This window comes from Columba livia, chromosome W (genome assembly GCF_036013475.1).
Source record: "Columba livia isolate bColLiv1 breed racing homer chromosome W, bColLiv1.pat.W.v2, whole genome shotgun sequence".
Taxonomy (NCBI): Eukaryota; Metazoa; Chordata; class Aves; order Columbiformes; family Columbidae; genus Columba; species Columba livia.
In genome coordinates this window covers 21006607-21025975 of record NC_088641.1, presented here as the reverse complement: position 1 = coordinate 21025975, position 19369 = coordinate 21006607, and the positions used below count along the sequence as shown (strand labels likewise).

General features: G+C 37.8%; 1 protein-coding gene across 4 annotated transcripts in view; it reads right to left on the bottom strand.

Annotated features, from left to right (window-relative positions):
- The window catches only part of LOC135577187 (homer protein homolog 1-like), a 140082-nt gene that overhangs the window by 58624 nt on the left and 62089 nt on the right, over window positions 1-19369 (bottom strand). For all 4 annotated transcript variants that reach the window (XM_065045032.1, XM_065045033.1, XM_065045031.1 and 1 more), the window contains 2 exons: window positions 14994-15125; window positions 9842-9934 (listed from right to left, as the gene is read on the bottom strand). In XM_065045032.1, the coding sequence (XP_064901104.1) occupies window positions 9842-9934; window positions 14994-15095 (195 nt within the window). In that variant the 5' untranslated portion in view covers window positions 15096-15125. The remainder of the gene's footprint in view (window positions 1-9841; window positions 9935-14993; window positions 15126-19369) is intronic.

The following is a 19369-nucleotide window of genomic DNA, read 5'->3' as shown; positions in this document are numbered from 1 at the left end:
CCTAAATGTTCACTCCCTGCAAATTCAAGAGAAGCATCAGATCATAGTATGTATTTCTTCCACCAATACAGGTTAATCAGTGCTCTCACACACAACTGTCCCTGCCTGCTAAATAATTCATTATGAATATAGCACCAAATACAACAGAAAAAAACCCACTTATTGAAAACAAAACTAAGATTACAAATAATATATTCACATTTTCTATTTTTTAGAGAGAATAAAATAATTCTAGAAACATTTCTGTGAGATGTTCATAAGTAATGAAGTTTTTATTTCATATCATTATAGCTTCACACATCCACTTGCAATTTTACATAGTTGGTCAGCTGAAAAAGATTTTCATCCCTCCCTTCTAGCTGGAAGAGCAGGTTAACTAAGATCCAACTGTATAGAACATATATGGAAAAAAAAGCAGTGCGTAAATTGAAAGTCCTCTGTAAACTAATGACATATTTTAAGGCCTGATATTTCCCACTCATGACAGCTACAAAAAGATATTTCATACATTTGAGAAGAAAGGATTAACAGCTCTCCTGTGGTATAAAACCATTATATCATATATAAGTTTTTGGAGGATATTGAATTTTAAATCACTTGCCAGTCCTGGACTTACATGTGGACTGAGGATTAATATTTTTCAACATGACAAGTAAATGTGAGAGTCTGCTGTTTAAGAGTTTTTCAGAGATCTGTACTGTCTAAAGCAGGGGTGTCAAACTCATTTTCACTGGGGGCCACATCAGCCTCGTGGTTGCCTTTAAAGGGCAAAATGTAATTTTAGGAATGTATAAATGTAGGAGTAGTGTGTTTGGCAGTGACTGTGCAATCGACAGGTGAGTAAATTTCATTTGTGGCCACATTAATCCTTACAGTATAAATAAGGACAAGCAGTCCTTGTGGAACGAGAGAGCTGCGGGATTGCATTAGTATGGGGCAAGCCACTTCTCAGGAACATAAATTGTATTTGCAGGTTTTACTGCAGCTATTACGTTTTTCTGGGTATCGTATTTCTGAGAAGCAGGTCACTTCGCTCCTGGTATGGGTGAGAGAGAATTGTGCTTGGTTTCCGAGTGAGGGGACGTTTGACAGTAAAGTTTGGAAACATGTCGGGGAATATCTACACGCGCAAAAGAATTCTGGTTTTGCAGTCCTCAATGGTTTGCATGTAACTTGGAGATTTGTGTACTCTGCATTATTGCAGTTGCAGTCAGCAGAGCAAATAATGCAAGGGCAAACAGGGGAGGATGGACAGAAAAACACAAATGAGCAGGTCGCTAATGATTTGAGTCTTGATAGCACTAACCCTTTTGAGTCAGGCTCTGTAGATCTCAAAAAAGAGTCAGTTTTATATCCATCCTTAATGCCATCACAGCTGTGTAAAGATAAGGCAGAAATTTGTGTGGAGTTGGGTCAGGAGTCTAAAACTCTGCCCTCAGAATCTCCTTTGCCTGATTTTAAGGATGCTTATACAGCACACAGTAACCCCTTCATGACTAGGACAGCGGAACACAAAGGGGTGATGCAAAAATGCCGTGAAAAGGCTATGGAGCACGACGATTTTTCTTTAGCCTTTCCAGTTATTTACAAACCACAACAAACACCAGAACATGATGGACTACCTTATACAATGGTTAAGGAGTTAAAAAAATCTTTTCAAGAGAATGGGTTATATAGTCCTTTTACAATGGCAATTATTGAAGGTATTGGTGCCACATACATAATGACTCCATGGGGTTGGAAATTGCTTGCTAAAACAATTTTGACACCAGTGCAATATTGTGTGGCAATTGGAGAATAAAGATCTTGTGATTGAACAGGTCTTGGATAATTTGTCATCAGGAGCAGGAATAAATCAGGAACCGGACAGTATATCACTCCACAGGCGCAGGCTGGGCTTCTGCAGCAGGTTTTTGAACAGGCAACTCGTCTTGGTATTACGGCATGGTGTCGGGTCCTGGAGGCAGGGCAGCGCGTAAGCTTGTTTGCAACAATAAGACAGGGACTGCAGGAGTCTTATATAAACTTGATCGACAGACTGCAAACCACTATAGCAAGGCAGGATGAAAATGAAGATGCAGCAAAACTTTTACTGCTTCAACTGGCATTTGACAATGCTAACTCTGACTGCCAGGCTGCTTTGTTGTCGGTGAAAGGTAAAGCCACTGATATCGCGCAATATGTTAAGGTTTGTCAGAATATAGGGACTGAAACATATCGGGCCTCGGTATTAGCAGCCGCGTTGTCTCAGCTCAGTGTAAATCAAGTGAGTCTTAAGTGCTTTATTTGCAGTAATGAGGGTCATGTCAGTAAACACTGTCCTCAACAGCGCTATATAACACAGCAGTCATAGATGTCTTCCTTATTAACCTGTTTTCTTTGTAGGTATATGTTTAAGTATACTACAGTTTAATAAGTCTTTGCCTGTTATATGGTACAGTAAGTTCACAGGCTGCTAAATCATGAGAATCCATTGACTCAAAATGTACATTTTGTGATTATACAGAAGACCATGAGTAATTCAGTTCTTTACTTTGTGAATGTGATTATAAGATTTTGTGTCTAACAGCTGTTACTTTTCTTTCTAGCATGCTAGCTTTATTCCAGCATTCAGACTTGTGCAACTCTGTGATAGACTGTGTCTCATCTTGGTGTACTAAATTTGGCTCTTTTGTATGTGCACCGGATAAACAATACTGATTTTGGGATAATAGTTATATCACCCTTGATGAGACACTAATAAAAGCCTTGCCCAGTCCAGCTTGCTAGGGCAGCGGGGGCGGGGGGGGGGGGGGGGCAGGTGCCGAATGGGCTCCAGTGCACACTGACTTGTTTTGTCAGGGAGACCCAGCGGCACCTCCCCCTGGCTGAGCAGTAAGCGGCCCAAAGGTGCAATACTAAAATCGAGATATTGTCTTGAATAAGTGTAACTGTGATCCATCTGTATATTTGAACTTGGTATTTGGTTTTCATATATGAGCTCAGCATTTTAGTTTGCATATATATATATATATTTGGTACCAAAACAATGTTGTTTGGGGAGATTCTGCTACTAAAATGCCACCTTGTTCCCCCTTAGGATGCATCCTTACACATTAGAGTAATTGCTCTTATTGTTATCTAATAATTTTGAGACCAGACAAGAATTTAAGTTGTTAAACTCTGATTCACATTGAATTTATGCGCTAGTTGGAGGTATGGGAAATAAAACTAAATGCTATGTTGGATGTTCACTTGGAAGAGGTTGTATTTAAAAGTTGCTGGAATATGAACTGATTTGGATCTAGGAAAATGAAAGTAATGGATTGATGGCTAATATGCTGTTTATTGACATCTGTGAGAAATTGCAAAAGGTAAATGGGGCTGAGGAATGTAACTATTGCTCAGCTAATTAGAATTGCATATAGAGTGTATTATGGCTGGAATGAAATGGGAAAATAAAAAAGCAAAATATCCCAGGCCTGTATCAAGCTGCAAGATAAACTTAGCTCCCTGGCAGCTCCCACTTAGCACCAGCAATTAACACTACCTGTGTGGTCTTGCCTGTATCTAAACTGCAGCGAGAAAGAAAAAGAAAAAAAAAATAGGAAAACCTGGCTGCCCGCTTTTAAAGCAGTGAAAGGAGGGTTGTCTCTCCCCCCCACTGCAGCGATGTTGTAATACGGAATGGAGCAGTCTGAGGGTGTAATTTAAAGGCATCCCTGGCAGATCCGTAGTTCTAATGAAACTGGGAAAATAAACCAAAAATTTTTTATAGACTTATTCTGTGGTAACTAGTTGTAAAAGACTTCTTAGTAAATTCACCGTGATAGTTTTTGAGATTGTGGGAAAGAAAGAAAGACCATTTTTTGAGACCAATGGAATGCCAAATTTGGAAGAAAGTTTTAACATATGAATTCTTGTATTTGCTAGAAAACCCTATACCTCTCGTGGGTCAAGATTTGTTAAGTAAATTTTAAGCTCAAATAACATTTTCTGAGAATTCTGTTTAGTTGCATGCCCTACAAGAAGCTGCTTGGATGGTGCAGATCTGCTTGCTGCAAGCAAGAAATCTCCAAGTAAAGTTTGAATGCTGTATTTCCACTAGTATGTGCACCCAAAGTATCAGTAAAGCCAACACTACACTGATAGAACTCAAACAGGACTTTGTTCCGGTAAGGAAAAACAATATCCAGTAAACATGAAAGCCAAAATGGGCTCACAGCTAATGCCATTTAGCAGACTGCTGTTAGATATGTCTCATCTTCAGGTCGTTTGAAATATGTACATGTTTCTATAGATACTTTTTCAGGTATGCTTTGTGCATCTGCGCATACAATTGAGAAAAGCAGAGATGTTCAGCATCGCTGGACCCGCTGTTTTGCTGTGCTGGGTGTGCCACAACAGATTAAAACTGACAACGGTCCTGGATACACTGCTAAATCCACGCAATATTTTTTACAGCAATGGGGTGTTTCACATGTCACAGATATTCCGCATTCTCCCACTGGACAGACTATCATTGAACGAGCACATTCCACACTGAAACAAATGATATTAAAACAAAAAAGAGGGAATATGATTCCTCAAGAACAATTAAACAATGCGACATATACTTTAAATTTTTTGAATCGTACCATGCCTCCCTCCTCTATCACAGCAGTGGAAAAACACTTCCGTGTTCCAGTCACTATCTCAGAGACCAAAGGTTTTGTATCAGGATCCCCTGCACAACAGTCAATAGCAAGGGGCTGTAGAGTTAATCACCTGGGGAAGGGGATATGTGTGTGTTCTTATTCCAACAGGACTGAAGTGGCTTCCTGCAAAATATGTTAAACCTGACTATGAGTTGGACAAACACAATGCAGGACCTAATGCCAGAGATACAGCTTCTGTCCCTGCAGCAGAGGGCAACAAAGAAACAGACGAGACCAAAGGAAGAGGCACTAGCATATCAGAATGATACAGATTTACATTATTTGGACTGGGTCTAACTGGTGAAAAAACTTTCAATACATTTGTTTTCCTTATTAGGATGGCTAACCAGCTTTCTCCAATATTTCTTAATAACTGTAATTGTTGCAATTTGCATTATTCTATTCTATTGTAGGTTGTTTTGTAATTATAATGTATACCAGGAAGATGACACATAAGGTATGATGATCCACAGTAGGCATTCAAACTCACCAACAGAATGCCCCCTTTTGACTTTGGAGGCAAGAGGTGACTGCATCACCACTCCAAAGTAGCCTGTCAGATGACTGTGGTCACAGGGTGGATTGTGTGGCAGTTGCACATTCCCCTAAAATCTGGAGCCTTCAATGAAGACATTGATGGCTCTTTAGCACCTTCTGTGCCCCACTGTGCCTGTCCCAAAGTACACACCTAGGGTGGTATCAAGGTGCTGTCAGTCACATCCTCCCCTGCCTCGGGGCAGGGTGACTTCACCTCTACCAACTCATGGGGCAGTAGGGGTGGGATCCTGTCATTTGACAGGATCCTCAACAAGGAGGTGCCCAGAGAAGCTGCGAAGCTTCTGGACTATGTTGTAATGCCCACAGCCACATCTGGCCAGCTTATAAAACGGGGTTCCTGCCAAAGACACCCTTTGAGTGGTCTTCTCAGAGCAGCGGTTCTGTAAAATGGAGTCCTTTCCTTAAACAGGAACACTGTCTAATGAGACTTCCTGGGATTGAAAACACCTCACCTCCTCATTTGGGTGAGTGAATATTTACTGGATGTATCCTTGAATGAGACTTCACCTAACCCAGGCGAGTTATTATTTCTGAGAGTACCCTGATGTAAGAGGCCTCTAGTTTTGTTTCTAGTGAGTGACTACAGGCATGTTGTGGATCCTCATTATTCTTATGTTATTGTATTCAAATAATCTCCTTAACTGATATCTGAACCTGTATTTTATGTTATCAGAGTGCTAAATAGGTGTAATGCCATTGAAATTGAATTATAATGTTTATGAGCGAAATCAAGTAAAATAACACCTCCAAAGGGCAGTCTCAGCTAATGTGCAAGGCCTGATTTAGGATTTAGCCAGTGCCCTGCAAAACAATTGCATAATTTATAAGAATTAGCACTGTAAGACATAATAGCTAACATCATTTAATAGCATAAAGTGATTAGACCCAAAATCTTGGTTTTCAGGCATATATGGATTTTTGTGGGAATTGGATGTGCTTGTGTAATGTTTTTTCTTGTAGTCTTCCGAATCATTTGGAGAACGATACAGAATGAAAAGAAGAATAAAGCCAGGGTCCTTGCTGTGCTCACTGTGAACCAGATGTTCAACAACAAAAAAGGGGAAGATGTGGGAACAGCAGTTCCAGCTAAAGGGCCTTGGACAGATTATACAGAATTATGTTTTTTATGAGTGTAAGAAGTGATAGCCCAGGCCAGTGAGAATGATATCTCAGGTCGGAAAACTGCCCCCATATGTATGATGTGTGAATGTCCTTGGGCCTGGTCTGTGAATGAGTGGGAACGTAACTGAAACAAAGATAACATCCGTGAGGTGTGTTTTTAAAAACAATTATTGGAAAAACATCTTATGTAACATCTTAGTCCAGGTCCGTATCTGTAAATCCTATAAATTGTCACTGACTAATAAAGAAGGCCTCAGCCTGGCTCAGCTCTCTGCTCTGCCCAGCTCTGCACTCCTTCCTGAACAAGATCTCTGTCTGTGCATGAATCTCTGTCTACCTCCCAGTGTGCGTCATTTCTAATTGCCGCAGAGGGGAATTCATCAAAAGATGCCTTAAATTTCAAAATATTATAAACAAAATGCATGCACTCGCAGAAGATTCTCTAAAGTAAAACAAGCAGACTTCACAGCACAGATCAAGCCACCTTTTAATGGTAACTAAATATGGAATAGAAGAAGGAACAGGTGATTCTAAACCCATAACCAAACCAAACCAATTCCAGCTTCTTTTTTATTAAATATGATACTGTTTTCTCAGTAAATATTCTGTACACTCCCCTGGCATCGCTGTTCTTCACAGAGCTCTGTTCAGTATTGACTAGCAATGGCATAAGGCTGCCCACTACTGATTCAGATACCATAACATAAGATTTGTTCCAGTATAGAAATTCACACAATATCCCAGAAAGTCACTTTTTCCACAAGGTTTGGAAGTAAATTGTATACTTCTACAAAGAAAAAGCCAACAGATGATAAAACCATGACAATTTTGACAAAACCAACCCCTTCCTTCCATTATAAAAATGTTATGATACAAACACTTTTCAGGCAATAGCTACTCCTAGTAGTATAGGAGGGTCTCAGAATCACAGAAGAGAGTTGGATTATTTTGATTTATTTGACTATTTTAATTTACTCACCACACAATTTCAGAAATTAACAGAGGTCTTAATCTGAAATGACCTGGGTCACAAGAAATATCTTAAGACAGGTTCTTGCTTAGAGAAAAAAAAAAAAACCTGAGGTTCAGACTCTAGTTCTCCAGTTGATTGTAAGACTGATGCAGTGAGGGTGCAAACCCCACAATCTGCACTATTTGGTTCTGTACTTGAACCTAATTAACCTTAGTTTAAAAAAGAAACAAAAAAAAAAAGGGGAGGGGAGGGGGAACACAAGGGGAGGAACACACATTTTTCAGCCTATTGATTCATGCTGCTCATTGAACTCCAGATCAAAGTGTTGCACTTTCACTGCATAGGCAAGCCTGTAACTGAAAATAGACCATGGGTGGCTTGTCACTGTAAGAGCTACAGGTTTATGACATGAGCAAAGTAATGCATTTTTTAAAGCAGTACCAAGAGAGATGCAATACATTTTATTTAAGTTTTACATGTATATTTTCCAGTTTTTAAATGCAGTATCGTCCTACCTATTATTAATTTAATGCAGAATGATATCTGCAAGTCTAAGACAGCAGAGGGATTGATACTTGTAGTTAACTGAGCTACTGTTATAGACCTCACTACTCACATGCTACCTCCCAATGCCTTTCCTGTCAAGGCTTCCTAAAAAAGTCAGGTTCCTACGAAGTCTTGACTGGCCACTGAAAACATCTCTCCTTATTCTTTTACTCCCCCTCTCTGCAAAGGATAACTATGCAAAAGGAAAAATAAAAAGAGCTGTAAAATGACTGAGAAAGGCAACACTGGAATTACATGCCTTGCAGTCACTTTTTGGCAGATGACCAAAATGAGAGCAAGTGCTCCTTCAAGTGTCTCTAGGGTCCCACATTCCCTCCCCACTACCAAGCACCCATATTTCCCCCAATCATAAATCTCTTCAAATAAGCTCCAGTGCTATGGAAGCGCTGCATTTTGCCATGAAGTCATTGCTTGTCATCCGCTCCAAACTCCCTTCTTTCTGGGGAACTAATGAGAAGCATTAAGCATGTGAACACTATTATGCTGATGTGTCAGTACTTGCATTAACCGTATCTTTTGGAATAATACGTTAACTTATCAACACAGCTAAAAGCCAAGAGATAAAAAGTAAGGCCTGAATATGAAATTATTCTGAAGTGTGCAGTAAATAAATCACAGCTCTCAACATGCATTATAGAACTGCTCGAGGTAACATTTCTATAATCGCCTATAGTATAAAATGTTAGGCTGCAGGTATAAAGGGATATCTGTACTGGAAAGTGAACAATATTAATAGTTCATGTAGATTAAGAGAAAACTTTAACCCTGGGCAACCACTAGAAAAAAGCATCTTGTCTCTGAATGAATAGTTCAAATTTATGTCCAAACAAAATAAGTCAATCCATTCAACAGTGTCATATTTAACTTCTGATGCAGACTATTAATCATCATGTCAAAAGAGAAGCAGAGTAGTTGTTTTGCCTATAATATTGAGCAACTAGAGGCCTGTTACTGTTTCTAAAGTCCAAGTGTATACTAAGAATACTGAAATATCTACCTCCATTACCTATGTATTTACCCTGCTGTAGTTTTAAAGCTGCTTCATCCTCCAAGAGAAATAATTAATTTTGTCTTCACTATTGCTTAAAATAAAGGAAAAAAAAAAAAGATGTGTAGATGAGGTTCTTAGGGACATGTTTAGAGGTGGACTTGACAGTGCTAGGTTAATGGTTGGACTCGATGATCTTAAAGGTTTTTTCCAACCAAAACAATTCTATGATTTGAAATATCTACACACACAGCCAGAAATGCTGGAGGGGAGGGGCATAATTTCACACAATTTCTTTTTTCAAAGCAAATTAAAAGTATCCATTTTCAAGTAAATTAATTTTAGACATGACTAATGTAAATATGACTATATTAATTTATCTTCCTGTTAGGCCTATATTAACCCAACTCATGTTTTGAGATGTCTTTTATACACTCTTCTTTTACAACATGGCAATAAAACTCCAGAACCCACATTTGAATCTGTCATCTTCCTTCAACACATTTCACAAGTGAATACTACAACAGGAGGAAATAAGTAAAAATAGTTTGCAGTTTTAACTTCAATTTTTGTTATAATGATTCTTATATAAAGTTCTTTACAGTGCATTGCCTAAGTTTCACAGAAACAATAAGAAAAAACCACAAAAGGTCTTTACTATAGATTTACTTACATAACTGCTCACCATCTTTACTCATAATGTATTTTCTGGGGAAAGCTCAAAAAAAGGTATGGGAATAAACAAAAGGCCAATTTTATATTAAGTCAAGCCTCTTTGACACTTCTTCAATATATATTAAATGCATTCTTAGACTTCTTGACACTTCTAACTGACTGCTGAGAGAATTCAGTGAAACTGTGAAGTACCCTGTTCATTTTTAATACAATGTGTGTATAAGATATGGTAAGTAGCACAGACTATGAAGTACTAGACTTGAATCAGGGAATAAGACTCACTTGAGAGGGTGTACTTGTCAGCTCCATTTTTTCTTGTTTTTTTTCCTTTGCTAGTCGTGCAGCTTCTTTAAATTCCTGAAATTTTTCTGCAAACTGAATGTACGTACATTAAAAAGAAAAAAGGAAAAAGAAAAAGAGTAGGCATGAAGTAGTTATATTACATGCAGAACAGAATGCTGTACTTAATATTTGAAAAAGTCAAATTCTGTCAGCAGAATTTTTAAATTTTTCTCCTTATTAGATACTCATTTAAGAGAGTTACATGGTGACATACCTTTCAGACATAATGTACACTGTTTATATGACAGGAAAATTATTATGTAACAAAGTTTAATTTGTTGCTGATAGTGTTAAAAAAACCATTTCATATATGGCTAATAATAATGATAAGCTACCTTTCACAGCTGCTTTCAGGTGCAGGTTTTACTGTCTTCCTGACAAAGAATGAAGCCTACTGTGATCACTATTAGCCTAGAGCAGGGCTGTCAAACTCATTTTCACCGAGGGCCCCATCAGCCTCACGGTTGCCTTCAAAGGGCCGAATGTAATTTTAAGACTGTATAAATGTAACTGTATAAATTTTAAGACTGTATAAATGTAACTGTTCCTACAACCGTGAGGCTGATGTGACCCCCGGTGAAAATGAGTTTGACACCCCTTGTCTAGAGCCTTGAATGGGTTTCTTTCTTTCATGACTGAATCAATACTAATTTCTTTAACAACATTTATAATTTCAGTAGCTAATTAAGAATGCAGCAGTGGGAATATTGAGTCAAGTTCATTTCTTGATTGTTCATTGACATCGATCAAGTTAAAGAACAAATTTAAAGAACACTCACATATACTGAACACTAAATTCAAGAATTTTACATTGAAGTGCCATATGAAACTTGATTTCTCTGCTACATGTGCCTCTTCCAGAAAATAGTTTGCCACCAAAACCAGGACATAGCTAAAGAAGCAATTTAGAAATACATACCCTTAAACTTGATAGATTAAATCAATTTATTAAGAATAGGGCCTAGATTCTCTGGCATGAGAAAAATTTGGCTTCATAGATCTCAGCTTGACACTACACTAATTGCTATAGTTGCCAAGCATTCATTTTTGCTTGCTACTGCTTTTATACAGAGCACGATCTTATTATGATCAGCTTAAGACTGAAATGATTCTGCAAAAACATCGGAAAATTCATGAACAGCTTCTAAATCTCTAGCAGCAGCATACAAATAAATTGGTTTGCACTGCATGTATTTAGAAGGGATGAAGGTTACCTTTGTGTGACACAATCTCCTCAAATATTTTCAACCAGAACTTGCTATCCAAGATCTAAAAAACCTTATTGTCTTTAAATTACTTTCCCTGGTAGGCTATTAGTATTTGAGGAAGTATCGTTTCTCTCCACTGGTATCCTGTATTTTAGCTGTCAGGTTATTTAAAAGCATATGTTTCCTGGATGTAGAAGGAGACAAAATATACCATCCTGAAACTCTAATGCAGCATCGAAAAAGGTCTCAGAACAGATAATAAAATTGGCAATAGATCACCGGAACTGGATGATACTCATTTAAGAGTTGTAGATAAACCTCAGAATCTGATGAATAACCTATTATTTAAATCTGCTTTAGGACCAGAGGATAGGTAAGTGAGAAAACATGATGCTGAGGTTTAGAATGGCTGAAGACATACAAGGCAGTAAATATGATCTTCTGTATCACAGTGGTAGAAACTGTAAAAAAAAAAAAATTATATATATAATGAATAGACAGATAAATAGTTAACATTCTAAGAAAAAGTCAACAAGGCTAACATAAAGAGAATTTTCAAAAATTCCTTGAGGCAGTCAGGTGATAGATAATAGCAATCTCTTCATAAAATTCCTAAATAACAAAGATGAGATCTCATGGTATGAAATGAAGGGTTCTCTGGAGGATTAATAATTGAAGGAAAAAATAGAAAAATTCTGGAGGGAGACTATAAGAGGATCTCACAAGTACCTGTGATGGTCCTTTTGGCATTTAGCATACTCATTTGGAATAAAACAGGCCAACTAATTCAAAGGGATGAAACAGACAGCAATCCTGACAAGAAATATGTCTTCCCATACAGCAGGATACTATCAAAAGCACAGATTTACATTCTGGTTGAGAAACTAGCCTCCATTTTCTCTGAATATCATGTGACATTCTGTTGTTCCTACTACAGCAGCAAGAGGGACTGTGACAGGAAATCCTGATCCTGTAAAAGGAACATTCTTCAACATAGGAATCATCTTTTAGCTATCACTGGCTTCTGCCTGACTCCTGATGGAACATTCTTGAGATGAATTTGTGGTCTGACATATTGAGCAAAGGTCTAATGAAGAGAAACAAATGTTTAATTAATTTTCTTCTATACTGTTTGCATGTGAAGTTGATTAGAATGCCTTTATTTTTATACTGGATAGCCTCGCTCCAATAATTCTCACAGTCAAAATAATAATCCAGAAAGAGGTTACTGCTGGTTTACTCTACCCTAGTAATCATTTTAGGAGGACAAAAGCACATGAACCAAAAAGGAATAGTCCAAAAACCAAACACAATATATGCTTTGGAAATCATCTGCCTGTTTAGAGTAACAGCGAAGCAGACAATGATCTGAGAATAACCAGTTTATTAGAAGACATGACTTTTATTATCTCTGCTCTGATTGTTTTTTTCATTAACTTGTTGATGTCAGTCACAGACTGGACTAAGTTTTTTGTGGTTGCAGACTGCCTTTTGCTCCCTGGAACTTGTAAATATTTCATTGGGGTCCAGAGACACTACTGCAAAACATATTACATACAACAGGGCTGTTCACTTAGGGACTTTCATAAATCAAATACAGAAAAGAAGTTTCAGAATCAATTTTTAAGGCAACCTGTTTCTGAACAAATCCATTAATGCACTTTGTTAGCACTGTTACCAATATCCAGTAGTACCTTGAGCCCTAAATTAGATTTCATGTCCTACAATGCTAGGTGTACCAAGGAGTGTTCTGGTAAATCTGACTACAATGCCAGTGCACAGAAGTGGGAGTTAGTAATCTGAGTAGAGACACAAGACAAGAAAGAGAAGATAGATGTGATTTCTCTGAAGCTACACAGCAGATCCATGGCTTCTAATTCAGCTTTTCTGGTTCCCAGATCAATATATCTACCAATTTCAGTGACTGAATAGACTGTAATCTAAACAAAAGTTTATTTTCCCTTTATCAAATATGTTTGCTAATTTTACAATAATACAAAAAGTTTCACCTTTATGAATCTTAGTAGCAATGATCAGCAATATTAATTCATATGAAAATCACAATTTGATAATTAAGATATAATACAAGGAAAACAGTTTACTGACAAGGTCCTGAAGATTCATCACCATAAGCTTCTGAAAAGGCCCGTGACTTGGCATTTTTCTCAATAGATCTGTGTATTCTTCATAAATCACAGCAATCTGAGTAACTGCTAATCAAACGTACATAAGACAAAATATCTACTGTAGCTTTTCGGATTATTTTTTCAACAGTAATATAAAGTATTAAGCCAAGGGCATACTGAAAACTCTTAGCCATCATTTTGAGGGCAGGGAAAGAATGGGATTGAAACAACTGTAATTAAGAAGGAAGTAAGTATCACTTGGGGAGAGCAAGGAAAGAGTGAAGGAAAAGACATATGAAAAAAATCAAAATATTTTCACTGGCAAGGACAAGCCAATGTTGAAAGGCAGGCAAACACAGGCTATGCATGACTATGGCATGATACTTTGCCTCCAAAGGAGCATTCTATGATTAAGGAAAATAAGGTAGTATGTGAGAGGTAGACTAAATTAGGATTTATGCTAAATCCTTTGAAATATTAACAAAAGTTATTACCATGTTGGCAAGCAAGTGCCTCTAGGACATACACACCAATTTAAATAAATGACGAAGTTTCTAAGTTCACTGAAGCAATGACGCATGCACAAATCCACATGCATATATTCAATATGAATATCACTCAGAGTTACTGGATTCGTGTTGCTTCGCAGAAATTAAAGCTATCGGATTCTGAAAGGAAGAAATCTTACAAGCGCATCACACTGTCTGAATAAAGCAGATGTACTGGTTCTCTTTTTAATGGTTTTCTGAGAGGCCCATGTTTATCATTGAATAGTGACAATTACTTTCTCAAAAGGGCCAGTGTGATTTTTTATTTTATTTAGGTTTTTTTAATAGCAAGCCAACTATTATTCCTTATTCAAACATTTATTATATATTTCTTTTTATTGCATTTGGATTTCCAGATTTTTTGTATATTTCAAAGATGAAAATTCTCTGCTTAATGTAGAAACATGTTTTTAAACTGAGAATGGAATTAATCTCGAGAAAAACAGCATTGGCTTTTACAGGTTCCTGGACTCATCCACCAGAGTAGTATCAATAACAATAGGGACTGTAGAAAGAGTGCTCACAGGAACCATACCATCACTTTGAGATAAAGGAATTACTGCTTGGCCTTGGATTAAGGTGGACTTCCCTCCTGCACAAGTAGACCAGAAAAAAACCTCATAGGGCACTGAGTTTCTTTAGGAAAAATTTCAACTTATGTATTCCAACAAGAAAACATAGTTTTCTTTTACACTGCATATTTTTCCCGCTAGCTTTTCTTTAGGCCTGCACATGTTGAAATGTCTATAATTTGATGCAGTACACAGCAGAAAAGTGAAAATGAATGTGGCTTAAAAGACAAAAATGCATCTGAAGATTACCAACATTTTTTTTCTAGGAGATCTAAACACAGAAGAAACACTACATAGTCTACTACTTTAAATTCTGTCATGAAAAACTGTAACAGAAGAACAAATTTAAAGAAGAGAAACTTAACAAAACCTAACAAGTGAAAACCTAGAAAGTATTAACAGCATACACTGTGATAGATTGAATCTCTCTCCTTTCCTCAATCAGTTAAAAGAAAATTCATAGGCAACAAAGTATTATAACAATATTGTCTTGTCTTTTTACACTATAAGGATGGATACAGAATATTTTTCGTAAACTATTTTTAAATAACTGTAGTGAGCACTGAGTCAAGATACAAACAGAAAGAATACTCTTAAGCTGCTTGACTGACCGAATAGTTGTCATTGGTCATACTTACTTTTGAAAGGTGATGTTCAGATGAAAATCCCAAGCCATAGACTGTATTTGCCCTACTGTCTGCCCATTGGCCAAACTTTTGGGATGTTTTAGTAAATGTCATGTTGGAGGTAATAGTGCTATTTATTATTGCCTGAAAATAAAAAAAAAATAATAGTTATAAACAATGAGTTCCGTGGTTTTGATATTTTTAAAAAGACTATTCAGTAATTGAACATGCAGTAATATAGACAAGTATATGTGTACACTAAATGAGACAAACTTACAACTAGGGAACAGTTTTCTTCTAATTCAATCACAGCTAAAATTATGAAAGCATATATTGGCACACATTCTTTAAAGGGAGCAAAAGGGGGGGGGGGGGGCACCTGTTTGCAATTGCAAGCAGTCATTTAATAGTTAGCAAGTCTAAAAGTCTTTTAAAGTATCCACATAGGATAATGACATCAGAATAGAAGAACTATTGCTGTCAGGATGGCTGAATGGTCTAAGGTGCTGTGTTCGGGTCGTAGTCTCCCCTGAAGGTGTGGGTTTGAATACCACTTCTGACAAGGCATAACTTTTAGGCAAGTGATCGTTCCACTGTACTCAGCACTGGTGGAGGCCCCACCTTGAATACTGTGTTCAGTTTTGGGCCCCTCACTACAGGAAATAAATTGAGGTACTAGAGAGAGTTCAGAGGAGTGTGACAAAGCTGTTGAGGGGCCTGAAGCACAAGTCTTATGAGGAGCAGCTAAGAGAATTGAGGCTGTTTAGCCTGGAGGAGGCTGAGGGAAGACCTTATTGCTCTCTACAACTACCTGAAAGGAGGTTGTAGCATAGAGGATGTTGGTCTCTTCTCCCAAGTAGAAAGTAATAGGACAAGAGGAAATGGCCTCAAGTTGCACCAGGGGAGTTTCAGAATGGATATTGGGAAAAAAATCTTCATGGAAAGGATTGTGAAGCAGTGGAACAGGCTGCCCAGGTAAGTGGTTGAGTCACCATCCCTGGAAGTGTTTAAAAGTTGTATAGATGAGGTTGTTAGGGATATGGTTTAGTGCTAGAGTTAGATTATGGTTGGACTCGATGATCCTAGAAGTCTCTTCCAACTGGAATGATTCTATGAACTGGCAAAGTCTTTTTTTGTCTTACAAGTGTATTTCTTTATCCCCTGAAGTAATGCCTCTCAAGATCCCCTGTAAGCTCCATAATAAAACTGGCATCTTCTGCAGTGGCTTTGGCAGCTCCATTATGCTCTCATTAAATTGGAAGAGCAAATCTGGATGTAGCTGAGGATATCAAACAGGCAGTTTTCTCTGATAACCTTTGCCTCAAAATGCAAGTTTTGGCTACCATTGTGAAAAACTCCTGGAAATGTTTAGAATATCTGAATGCTTATGTTTGAATCAAGAAGCCAAGTCTCATTGAATCAACAAGCCTCATCAGGTCAAGGATAAGTGTTCTGAGTCAGCTGTGATGTACAGGGGGAGGAAACATGCAATACTTGCTGCACTTGCTGCTTCGGGATCATGTGGTGGGGGGTGCTATTTGTTCTCTGGGACCTGCAAAGCAGGGCAGTTGTGTTCGGGCACAAGATGCAGTCCGAGACTCCATTGCTCCAGGATGGGGTGTTTGCATGAGCATGTTCAAGTGCAAGCTGCAGTCCAGCATTCGCGATCACTGCTCAGGGGGATTGCTGATCAGGAGCAGTCTGGACATTGCTTTTTCCAGTTTGGTGAGTGATTCCTTGGTTTCCCTTGCTTTGTATATTCTTTCATTATTATTATTATCATGTATATTTTCTCTTTTACTGTTCTGTTAAACTGTTTTTAGCCCAACTCACGAGTTTTACCAGGAGGACTGTTATGTTGTTAATCATTTCAGCCTCGAAATGCATCTGGAAAGAGTCCTTCTAATTCCCTCTTCCAGTGGCAAACCAAAAAATAAGCAAGACTTTAAAAATTCACAGATCTCACTTAGATGTGTATATCTCTTTAAACTCTGATAATCAGTTATTGCTGGAACCTGAATTTTGAAAGATCAATATATTTTGATATTTTATTGAGATCACAGGATTCTTAAAACCTGGTCCATAATCTCCTCTGTTGGTCAAACTGGGTACAAGAATACTTTCAAAATTATATATGTTTCTATCTATTTGCAAACAGGCAGGTCCCAGACTACTAAAAATGGGAGTATTTTAAAGTTTCAAGTTAAAGACTGATAACCTCATATTCCTTATGAATCATTCATAAGAGTTCAGCGCTACAGTTAATCAAAATCTACGGAAGTGCATAATTCACAGAATATAAGCAGCCTTTAAAAAAAGTAAAACCTTAAGTTTTTGAAAGGGCTTTTTTTTTTGTCTTTAAATTGAAAAAAAAAAATACAGACAAAAACCTCTTGGGTGAAGTTTAATTAAAGGTGATGTGAAGCCAGGCGCAAATATATCTTCCGAGATTAAAATTTCTGCATCTTTGCACAGGACAGGTACCCAGTGCCATGTTTAAAATGCAGATTATTAAGTCTTTCATTAGACATCCAATTTGAAGTCAGTGGAACTTCTGCAATTAACTGTAATGAAACAGGTTCAGACCTTAGTTTTGTTATTATAAGCAAAATAAAATCTAAATCCTACCCTCTATTTGTGTTAAATGTTCTCCTTTGATGGGGCTAAAGCTGGAAGTGCAATTGTCCAGAAATTCCCTAACATTCAGTGTAATGCACATAGGATGTCTAAGTTTTTTGTTACTGTGGCTGGCTTTTGAAGAGTGATAGTATCTTTTGAATTCTGTAGCTTTGTTAGATGAGAATTTTATCATTGCTGGTGGGAAAAATGAGAAAAAAAAAAGAGAAAGAAAATTACTCACCCAGCATCTGACTCTAAACTCTGCAGTTTTCAAAGCTTTAAGCATGGGATTACTTAGAGTGGTGCAGGAGGCAGACTGAAGCTTTCTGCAGGTCCTGAGAACAGGCTGGGTGCAAGCCAGCTCCAGTGCTGGAACCCACAGCTCTTTCAGTCCTGATGGGCCATCAGCACATCTCCAGGAACCAGCTGGCTTGCCGCAGTGAAGATGTGCTCTGTCTCTGCTCCTGAAAAAAGCTTGCTGCCTGTGGATCTGCTTGGAGAACTTGCTGCATGGTGCAGTGGGTACACCAGCTCTTGCTGAGGTACTGCTTACAGCTCCTCTGGCAGCCTTTCAGACAACTGAGCTGTTTGACAGTCAGACACTGATACTTAAGAAATGGAGACGAGACATGACATCTCCTGCTCAGCTATATGTGCACTCCTCCAAGTCTCTGAGTAGTTTTGGCCTGATCCCACTGCAATTAAAGCATTTTCAACTGGGTGCCAGCTTATCTTCGCATAGATACCTCAAAGGCAAAATGTAGTGTGGTTCAGTCAAGCCACTAACATATCTCAGTTTGGATGGGGTATGGACTGGGAGCAAGACCAGTTTGACCACCAAAGGAGGTTAAAATGGTCCATCTGTAATGCAGAATCATTTTAGACTAATTAAGCACACAAGGAGGGACAACAATACACAAAGAAGACCTCCAGCAAATTATTTCCAAATTAAAACTCTAGTTAAAAGAATTAGCAAATTATATAAATAAAAAAAAAGTATTCTCTCAAAAATCTCATGCTGATTGTTCTTTTATAGTGTTTTAATGCTTAGGAATGAAATAAGAAAGATGATTAGTTTATAAAAGTATTAGGATCAGCAGTGACATTAAGACTAGTCTCTACAAACTGCCTTCACTTGTTAGCTGTCCTAACATCATCAGTTGTGTTTAGACAGATAAGAACTAGCAATCTCGCACTGAACAGAACAGTAAATAGCAGGACTGTCTTCTGAGATTTAGCACCAAGCCACAGACCATTAATGGGAGAATGGAAGCTGTGAGAGGGAGTGAGTTCTGTTCCAACTGCTAATTAATCCAATGTATAAATCCTCAAGGAGAGATCTCATGCCCAACAAAATGAGGCTATTGTTTTCATGAAAGGTGCTTTTCTAATAGCAAAACAGAAAACAATAATAATTAGCCAGTTGACTTGGAAGGCTTTATGTGGAAAGCACAGAGTGTTATGTATAAATATGTTGCCAAATGGAGAGCTTTCTTTATTTAAGTGTTTGGAGCAACAAACTAGAGACTTTTCATATTAGACTGCAATTTGCATATTTACTAAAATGCTGGGAGTACAGTGCTGTGGTCTCCTCCTCAAATCCAGCACAAAGGTGCAAAGCTTTCTATTGCATTTTCTTGCTAGTGGGTCCTACCATCTGAGACAGAATGGGGAAGAAGCTGGACAGAAAAAAACACCCTCACCATAAAGAAGGCAGCTTCAAAACAAAGTTTTGGATTTGTTTGAGGGAGGAAACTTGGTGACTTCAG